The 9,414-nt window shown below is 45.6% G+C and overlaps 1 protein-coding gene across 1 annotated transcript; it reads left to right on the top strand.

Annotated features, from left to right (window-relative positions):
* The first annotated feature begins 1,604 nt into the window (after positions 1 to 1,604).
* Positions 1,605 to 5,281, top strand: RPL10A (ribosomal protein L10a). Its single transcript, XM_027876630.1, has 6 exons — positions 1,605 to 1,686; positions 2,530 to 2,604; positions 2,930 to 3,010; positions 3,360 to 3,508; positions 4,139 to 4,311; positions 5,043 to 5,281. The coding sequence occupies exons 1-6, from the start codon at positions 1,682 to 1,684 to the stop codon at positions 5,211 to 5,213; spliced, it is 654 nt and encodes a 217-aa protein (XP_027732431.1). The 5' UTR covers positions 1,605 to 1,681; the 3' UTR covers positions 5,214 to 5,281.
* Positions 5,282 to 9,414: the final 4,133 nt, after the last annotated feature.

Here is a 9,414-nt window from a genome sequence, read left to right on the forward strand (position 1 = left end):
GCTTTGATCTGCAATCAGACTCCATCAGTTCTTTCTCTGGAGGTAGATAATATTTTTCACCACAAATCCTTCAGAAATGTCTTGGATCACTGTATTACTGAGAATAGCTAGGTCATTCAGAGCTGATCATCATATACTATTGCCATTACTATGTACAATGATCTGGTTCTGCTTATTTCACTTTGCATCAGTTCATATATCTTCCCAAGCCCAAATTGTCTCTTTAGATATTTATAGCTCCAGTCAGAAATATCTTTACAGTCTCTACTTCCAGACATTTTTTTCTTTTTTAAAACAGTTTATAGATGCTCTTAAAAAATTGTCATGTCCCACTGACTCCTCCCTAATCCCCTACAGAACCTTCCTTTGTAACTAATAGAGTAGTCAGTAGTACAAAATAAAGCTTGATACGTCTGAAAACTCGTGCCTCCATTCCGACCCCGAAGTCCACCACTTTTCTACCCTGTAATTTACGTAGTCCAGGGTCACACAGCTAGGAAGTATCTGAGGCCAGATTTGAACTTGGGAAGATGAGTCTTCATGACTCCAGGCCCAACACTCTATCCACTTTGCCCCTTTGCTGCCCCAGCCTTATCTAGCACTGCTCTCCTTCATGTCTTCGATAACCAAGACAAACACAATCCCCTCTTCTTGCCATCTCCCATCTCTGTACTGTTTGTTATTCAAACTGTCCTCCCCCACATCCGGGACAGTGTCCCACAAGAGCCAACTTGGTTGCCACCTCTTTCGTGAAGACTTCCTTGATACCTCACCTCCTCTGTTCCCTCCCCCTCTACTACCTCCACACAGCTGGTGTCTCCCTGTTCAAAGCTCTCAGAAGATTTTCTCATAAGTCTTTCTCTAATAGTAACTGATGCATAAAATATTTTAAGTTTGCAAAGTGACATCTCACTGGAGTCTCACAACCACTATGTGAGGTAGGTACTAGAGGTATTTTACATTTGATAGATGAGGAAACAGGCTCAGAACAGCTGGGACTTGCCTATAGTAACACAGCTAATAAGGCAAGACTCACTTCATCTCACTTTCCTTTGTTTCTCATTAATTTGTGCATGTCTACCTGCTCATTTTATCAGAAGCTTCTTGGATTCTACTTGTCTGATACAGCTTTGTATCTCCATTGCCTAACTGCATCTCCTGCACAAGTAGGTAGAAGTAGTAGTGGGGTGGGGTAGGGGGGAGGTTGGTACTCAAGACTGCACGGTGGTAACCAGAGTTCTAACATCTCTTAAGGTCGTTTTGCATGCATATATAGACTGCTCTCCTGGCATTTATTTCTCCAGCACCCTCCATAGAATAAGGGTTGGGATACCAGCACTCCCCTTCCACCTGGAGCTGGTGCCTATCCGTTCACAGCAGAGGGGTGGGGACAAGGACGTCATTCATTCACTCGGGACAGCCTGGGAGGGGGGAGAGGGAGATAAAGAGAAGGAGAGGTAGGTGACAGGGGAGAAGAAACCCGAGTCCGCAGCACGCATGCGCATTGTGCTCCTCCTTGCCCCTCCCCACTCCCTTTTCGTCATGCACGTTTCGTCAAAAGGTACTGTTGGGGGCGGGTTCAGCTAAAATCTAGAGGTCGCTCTCGCGAGATCTGAGACAATACTTGAACGCCTGCGACGAGACTTTTGTTCTTTTCCCGGCTTGTGACCAGAGAGTAGCAATGAGGTAAGTTTTCTGCTGCCTGCCGCTAGGCCGTCGTTCCATCCGCGTCCATCCGGTCTCCGGATAGCTGGCCTTTATCCAGAACACCCTCGTGGGGACCCGGGGAGATGCAGTCCAGCCCTCCCGCTGGCTATTTCCAACTCCCGCCCAGGCCGGGTGACCTATCAGGCCCCGAGGCCCGTGCGCTTCGGACGCCCGGAGTGCCGCGGCGGCTGGCGCGCGCCGAAGCCGAGGCCTGGCTGTGGAGCCCGGGCCGGGCGTGAAGCGTTCCCCGGGGCGCGCGGGCCTCGTGCCCCCTCCAGCCGGCGCGGAGCGGCGTCCACGTGGCAAGGACCTGGGCCAGACCTCGGGGGGGGGGGGGACTTGAAAAGGATCCCTAAAGGTTCTCCCCAACCCGGTATTCATTACCCCGCCCTCCGCCGCACGAGTTACTGCTGCTCCTTGTGGCCCTGCTCTCCTAGCCCCGAGTTCCGGCCCCACCCCCCCATCCTGGTGGTTGTATTAGGAATTCTCCTTCCTGGGTGACAGTTTGCTCGGTTGTGGAATGGCTGGCTGCATGCATCGGGTTTTGTATTTCAAGAGTGACCTGATCGTTGCACATCTTATTGGGGGTGGGATGTTTCAAACCTAAGCTCTTTTGTTTTCTTTTTTGTAATTTTACGTATTAATAGTTAGTCCTGGCCTTACTGGAATAGAAAATCTATTACGGTTATGGTCACAGTGTTTATGGACAAAGGACACTTTTAATAAAAGTTTATTGCAGTGGTAAAGGATGTGACTCAGTATTATGTGGGGCTTTAAAATGACGCCCACCTCATTTAACCACTTTTCCCTTTGGCTCTGCAGCAGCAAAGTCTCTCGTGACACACTGTATGAAGCTGTGCGGGAGGTCCTGCATGGAACCCAGCGCAAACGCAGAAAGTAAATATACCCTTTTTGTTGGCATCTGGCTGGGGTGGTTGGATGGTACAGGGCTAGAGTGCCTGGAGTCAGGATGACCAAAGTTCAAGTCTAGCCTCAGATACCTAATATCTGTGTGATTCTGGACAAGTCACTTAGCTTCATTTCTTCATCTGTAAAATAGGGGTGCATTATATACCTCCTAAAGTTGTTGTGAGGATCCAGTGAGATAATTCTAAATTGCTTGGCACATAAACATAGTTTTTATGTAAATGTTAGCTGTCCTTATCCTCTGGTTTCTGGGAAGGGTATAAGCATTAATTTAATTCTTGTTCACATTCTTAAGGTTTTTGGAAACTGTGGAGCTGCAGATCAGTCTGAAGAACTATGATCCCCAAAAGGACAAACGTTTCTCTGGCACCGTCAGGTTGGCACCGTTTTGACTACACCCAGCCCTCAGTCTGTCCCTGTCTCCCTCTAGTTTCTCAGTGATTGAAGAGGAAAGGGGAGTCATGTGCAGCACTGATGTGCCAGGGTAGTTCAGACCCCCTCCTCCCGGCAGGTGAGGCTGAACGGACCCCTACCCTGGGTCTTAAAACATGAGGGGAGGCGAGGGGAGGCCTTGGCCAAACCCGCCGGCTAAGTTTGAGAAGCCAGACTAGCTGCTGGTGAATGTGAATTCAGGATCTGGGTAAGGCTTCCTTGGCCATGGTCCCAGGCTTCTCCCTCTTCTTAAGGCTTAGGGTTACCCATAATCTATCCTTTGTCCCTTTCAGGCTCAAATCCACACCCCGACCTAAATTTTCTGTGTGTGTCCTGGGAGACCAGCAGCACTGTGATGAGGCCAAGGCTGTAGAAATCCCCCACATGGATATCGAGGCCCTGAAGAAGTTGAATAAGAACAAGAAATTGGTCAAGAAGCTGGGTGTGTGAAATGAGCATGTTTGGGATTTCAGATGGTCTGGAAAAGGAGGATGAGGCTGGGGGCGGGGGGAGTGGTTTCTTGGCAGTGCTGTCAGGCGTATAGGGTAGATGTTTATCTGATGGTATTGTATTTTTTTTAGGTGTGGGTATAAATATAAAATGTAAATAGCATGGTGCATTGTGAAGTAATTTTTTAATCTTGACCACCCTGGGTTTCCCAATGGTTGAAGTACTCTTGCAGTTGTAGTAATTCTTGCTTCTTGCTTTTAATGAGTTCGCTCCATAATTGGGAAACTAAAATACATGAAATAATTTTATTTTCATGGTGCTGCCACCATTTAGTACTTGTCAGTGATGTTAACTGCCAAATTTCTGAGACCCAAGTTTTACACCTATTCAAAGGGAACTTTTAGGAAACCAGGGACCCCTTATTGTTTCAGCCCTGAGAATGCCTTGCAAAAACTTGGGTAGGGCCTCTCTTTCCTTGGGTGGGCTAGATGTGCTGGTTGGTCCTTGTTAGCCCTGCCTCTGCTGTAACCTAGCTGTGGGATCTGTAGCCCTTTTGTGGGCAGTAGAAGCACATTGTGCGACTGGACTGACATTTATCCAAAAATTATGGCTTTTTCAATAGCTAAAAAGTATGATGCCTTTTTGGCCTCTGAGTCCTTGATCAAGCAAATCCCTCGAATCCTGGGCCCTGGTCTGAACAAAGCTGGCAAGTTTCCATCTCTGCTCACCCACAATGAGAATATGGTGGCAAAGGTTGATGAGGTTAAATCTACTATCAAGTTCCAGATGAAGAAGGTGAGGGGCATGTTGTAGACTGGGTACCCTAACATGCTAGTTGGTCAGGGATGATGTTTCCTCCCCTTCAGAAATAAAAGTGGGGGAGACCAGATGGATGGATGGGTGCCCTCTCATTTAAATATCTAAAAGGTGACAAAAGACACAATGCCCATTCTCCAGGAGCTTGCCTTTCCCTAAAGGGAGAGGTGGGGGATACATTTTCAGAAGAGCAGATATATGGCCAAAGGGATATTTGGAGTGTTGATAATTAAACTCTTTTTTTTTTTTTTTTTTTGATAATTAAACTTACTGAACGAGTTCCCTGGTCCTTGAAGAGGGAGCATTCCAGACTAAGGCAAAGAGTGACAAGAACAGCCCTCCAGTTAGGGTTGTCATTAGAGTGTAGAGAGGTGGGAGTGGGGGCCTGGCTACGGTGGAATTGTCATGGAAAGGTGGGCTGCAGCAGAACCCAGTTGATTAGGATGGGAGTGGCTGTTTCCGAGGGGCTGCAGGAGCCCAGGCAGTGACCTGACCTGGCTGGTGCTACAGGCAGCATACAACTAGTAGGAACTAGAAGTTAGGTGGTTGTTTCCCCTTCTCCATAGACACCCTCCTAGAGCTTGGGAGCAGCCTTGGTTCTTGAGTTTCAAGTAGTCAGGACCCTCTTGTGTGTCATCTGTGCTTCTCCCCCAATAGTTAAGTCAGATTCACTGACATCACTAACTGGCCCTGGTTCTCCTTTGCCTTAGGTGCTGTGTCTGGCGGTGGCTGTTGGCCATGTGAAGATGACAGATGATGAGCTTGTCTACAATATCCATTTGGCCGTCAATTTCCTGGTTTCTCTGCTGAAGAAAAACTGGCAAAATGTGAGGGCATTGTATATCAAGAGCACCATGGGCAAGCCCCAGCGGCTGTATTAAATCAGCATGGTGTTAATAAATGGCGGAAGCTGCTAATGAATTATTAAATGGCAGAAGCTGCTAATGAATGGTTGTGTCCTGTATTCTGAGGGTGCAGTTTGATGGGAGTGAGAAGGTCTGTAATGTAATAGACCACAGGGGCTTCTAGTCAGGGTGGAAATGTTGGCCATGCAAGCTATCTTACCTTCACTGATTCCAAGCATGACTGGAGAAGGAGCAGAATGACCTAAGGCCCCTTCCATTGCTGAAATCTTTTGTCCTCGTGGTAGGATGGTCATGCTTCAGTGAGACATCTTTTCTCTCCTGAGGTCTAGATTTCTACCTTGGATGAGTCCCCACCTAATATAGTAGGTAATGCTCTGTTCATGACACTGCCCACATACACGGTACAGTGCCTCAGATATATTTGGGACTTGTTAAGTTTGAACCAAAAGAATAATTCCATACACTTTACCATAAGACTTACTACTGTATGGCCAATGATCATGGGATACTCCCTGCTGAGCTTGGGGAAGGACGAATGGGGGTTGGATGGTAAGGTCACTACAATCCCTCTCAATTCTGTCATCTATTTAGTCCCTGAGAGCTGGAAAATGACTCAAAATGTACTTTGGCCTTTATTTAATAAGTGCTAGATTAGGAAAGTTCAGGGCCAGCTACATAAACTTAAGCCTTTTTAAACAAATAAAGGAATAAAATCCCGAAAAGAAATCTTAAACCTTATTTCCTTAGTTGTCTGTTATACCTTGTCTGTTTCATACCACCAGTCAAGCTATCTTTATCTCTCCAAAAGATTAGCCTCAAGTTTCCCTTCCAATCCAAACCTCACGAAGCTACCAAAATATCTAGGTCTGACCCATGACATCTTACAAACTTGAACAAAATACTGGCATATTCCCTTTCCAATCTAACCTTTATGCCTGTAAAAATCTCATGCTCTTGCCATTTATGGTCAAAGGCTTCTACATTCTGCATCATCACTTAATTCTGTATATCCTTGTGGGCTACACGTTTATCATTTTCAGTATAGTAATGTGCTCATTACTTTGGTATCTCTTTGATTCAACCATTCTCCAATCGTTTAGTTTCACTCTACAAATTTTCAGAGCATTTGTGCAAGCATCACGTGTGAGCCTCAGCCTCTCAGCTGGAAAGGAAAGAAAGGTGAAGGACTAAGAGCAACTAATTAGCTAGCAGAGTCAGGATCTGAACCCAACACTTGTAGTCCACTGTTCTCTTCAGTTAAACATGAAGTGCCTATTGTACACATTATTGGAAGTGAGGGTTGACTGGATAGAGTTGTACTGGGACTGCATTGGCCAGTGAGATTGTTCCATGGAGATGGTCTCAAAATTAGGGAGATGCAGATTCAAATCCTGCCTTTACTGCATTCTGGCTATGTAACTGGACAAGTCCCTTAATTTCATAGCTCCCTAAGCAACTCTCCAGTACTCCTCAGTCACAAATCAGTTACTGATATGCCTTGGCCCAGGGAGTTTTCTCCCCAGAAGTTCCCTTTTCTAATGAAATCACAGGCCCAATCCAATAAAATCCAATTCAACAAATAGACTAAATAAAAAGTGAAGTATGCATTTATTAAATGCCTACTATGTGCTGGGCCTTGTAGTAAGCACTTGACAAATATTCGAGGGAGAGTGGACAGTGTTGGACTCAGTCAAAACTAAATGAAATTCACGTCCCCACTTGGGACATTCAAGAGCTGAGTGACTGACCCTGGACAAATTACCGATCCCTAGATGGGTTGTAATCCAAGTTGGTGGGAGTCCCCTACATGGACATAATCACAAATTCTTTCTTCATCTATGTACAAGGCTGCCTCTCTGTTTTGGATGTTTGGTAGAGGTGGAGGAGCTGTGCCCACGCCCAGCTGGCTGAAATGAATGGTTGGTGCCCTAGTGACCCCTGGCAGGTCCTTCTGTTCCCTCTCTCTACTAACTTCCCAGTCCTGGTTCCTGTCCCTAGCATGGGGCTCTGGGGAAAGAAGTCCATGCCCTTATTCACTTTGTTGAAAATGGAGATAGTTCACCTCCCAGTGACTCCAACCAAGTGTCTGCTTCATTAGTCTTGGTAAATAAAGCATCTAAGTCATACCCTTGTTTTTCTGGGTAAGTTCTAGGTTAATCCCTTCCCTGAGTCCAAACCCCCCCCCCAAAAAAAAGTTACATTCAATTCAACTCAATTTCATTTTATTAATTGCTATATGAAAGGGAAGAGGGAAAGCATTTATTAAGTACCTACTATGTGGAGAAGGAAATTGCAAACCACTCCAGTATCTTTGCCAAGAAAACCCCAAATGGAGTCACAAAGAGTCAGACACAACTGAAATGACTGAACATGTGCCAGATACTATGCTAAGCGCTTTACAAATATCTCATTTCATATGGAGGAAAAAAAATGCCAAAAATGAGGTAGAGTGAGGGGGTCCCTATGGGATAATGGGAGGGGCAGCTAGGTGGCTCGATGGATAGAGTCAGGAGTCAGGAGGACCCAAGTTCAAATCCCGTTTCAGACACATAACAGTAATTGTGTGACCCTGGGCAAGTCACTTAACCCCATTGCCTCAACAAAACAAAAAAAAATTCTATTCATCCCTATGGGACAATGGGAATGGATGCCAAATTTAGGATCCTAACCGGTTGGTTCAAATCCCAGCCATGGCATTCAATGTGTGACCTTGGGCCAGTCACAACCTCTGAGGACCTCAGTCAGTTTTTCCTCTTGTAAAATGAGAAGACTCAACGGACAATGAATAAAAAAAAGCCAAACGCTCCCAGCTGTCAGGGAGCTTATATCCTAATGGGAGAGACAATACATATGAAAGGTTTCAGCTGTGAATCAGATGGAACAGTCCCTTGTTTCCTTAGGGGAAAGCACCAAAGCAGATGGTGATGCCGCTTCTTTCATATCATTTCTACCGATAATCATGTCGGTTTCTGATGTTGAACCATTTGACAGTGCTGAGGACTTTTGGTGGCAAAAAACTTTCTTTCCTGGGTCTTCTATGGTTGTGGCTGCAGCTGCACCTCCAGGAACAGCTGCCGGGACACATCTGCACAAGGATTGCCTCTTCGCACAATTGTGCGAAGGCACAGGGCTGAAAGCCTGGATATTCCAAAAACTCTTGTAGGGTTCAGGGTCTTGAGCATTTCTACAAGGGTCTGAGTGGAGGAGTCAGTGGTTTGACTTCACCAATGGCCTCAGAGGATCTTCTTGTTTAATCATTTTCAGTCATGTCCGACTCTTCAAGACCCATTGAGGGTTTTCTTGGCAAAGATACTGGAGTGGTTTGCCATTTCCTTCTCCAGCTCATTTTCCACATGAGGAAACTGAAGCAAACAGGGTGAAGTGACTTGCCCAGGGTCACATAGTGTGTGAGGCCAGATGTGAACTCAGATGTTCCTCACTCCAGGCTTGGCACTCTATCCACTGCCACGGTTGTCTTACTTACTCCAAAGACCCTTCCAGCTCTGTACTTGGGATTCCCTAACTGCCAACTATGGTGGATGACCCGATGGTCTCCAATACAGAGAAAGAGCTGCTTAATTCTTATCTGAAATCTATTTTCTCTGCCAAGGAAAATTATCTTTGTGCTAGAAAGGACAGAACAAAAATGGCGGGAATTGATAACTAGGATATATAGGGATGTGGTAAGAGCCCTTGGTAACTGCCATTTATGTAGCTAGATGACACAGTGGGTAGAGTGCTGGACCTAGCATTGGGAAGACCTAAATTCAAATTTGACCTCAGACACTTACTAACTGCCTAACTTTAGGCAGGTCACTTAATCTCAATTTGCCTCAGATTCTTCATCTGTAAAATGGGGATAATAATTGCACCCACCTCTTAGGGTTGTTGAGAGGATCAAATAAGATAATATTTGTAAAGTGCTTGGCACATTTACTATATAAGTGCTAGCTTATTGTTGTTGTGATTATTTTTGTTATTAATTGAAATTACTTGGAGAACCACCAAGCCTTGCCTCCAAGTCTTTACTGTCCAGAGAAAAGCAACCAGGATGAAGAAAGGCCTTGAGATCAATCCATGGAAGGAGCTAGTGAAGGAACTGATGATTTTTTTTTTTTGCTGGAAGACTTGGAGAAGCATATGACAGTTATTTTTCAGCAGAAGGATCAAATGGTTCTGTTTAGCCCCAGAGGGCAGAACCAGGGGCTCTCAGTGG

Source organism: Vombatus ursinus, unplaced genomic scaffold (genome assembly GCF_900497805.2).
Source record: "Vombatus ursinus unplaced genomic scaffold, bare-nosed wombat genome assembly UNPS02014811.1, whole genome shotgun sequence".
Lineage (NCBI taxonomy): Eukaryota > Metazoa > Chordata > Mammalia > Diprotodontia > Vombatidae > Vombatus > Vombatus ursinus.

Bases quoted from the DNA above. Each gene is read 5' to 3' on its own strand.
- RPL10A (XM_027876630.1), top strand. The intron at 3,011-3,359 runs GTTGGCACCGTT...TGTCCCTTTCAG, and splicing joins CGTTTCTCTGGCACCGTCAG to GCTCAAATCCACACCCCGAC. The intron at 4,312-5,042 runs GTGAGGGGCATG...CCTTTGCCTTAG, and splicing joins TCAAGTTCCAGATGAAGAAG to GTGCTGTGTCTGGCGGTGGC.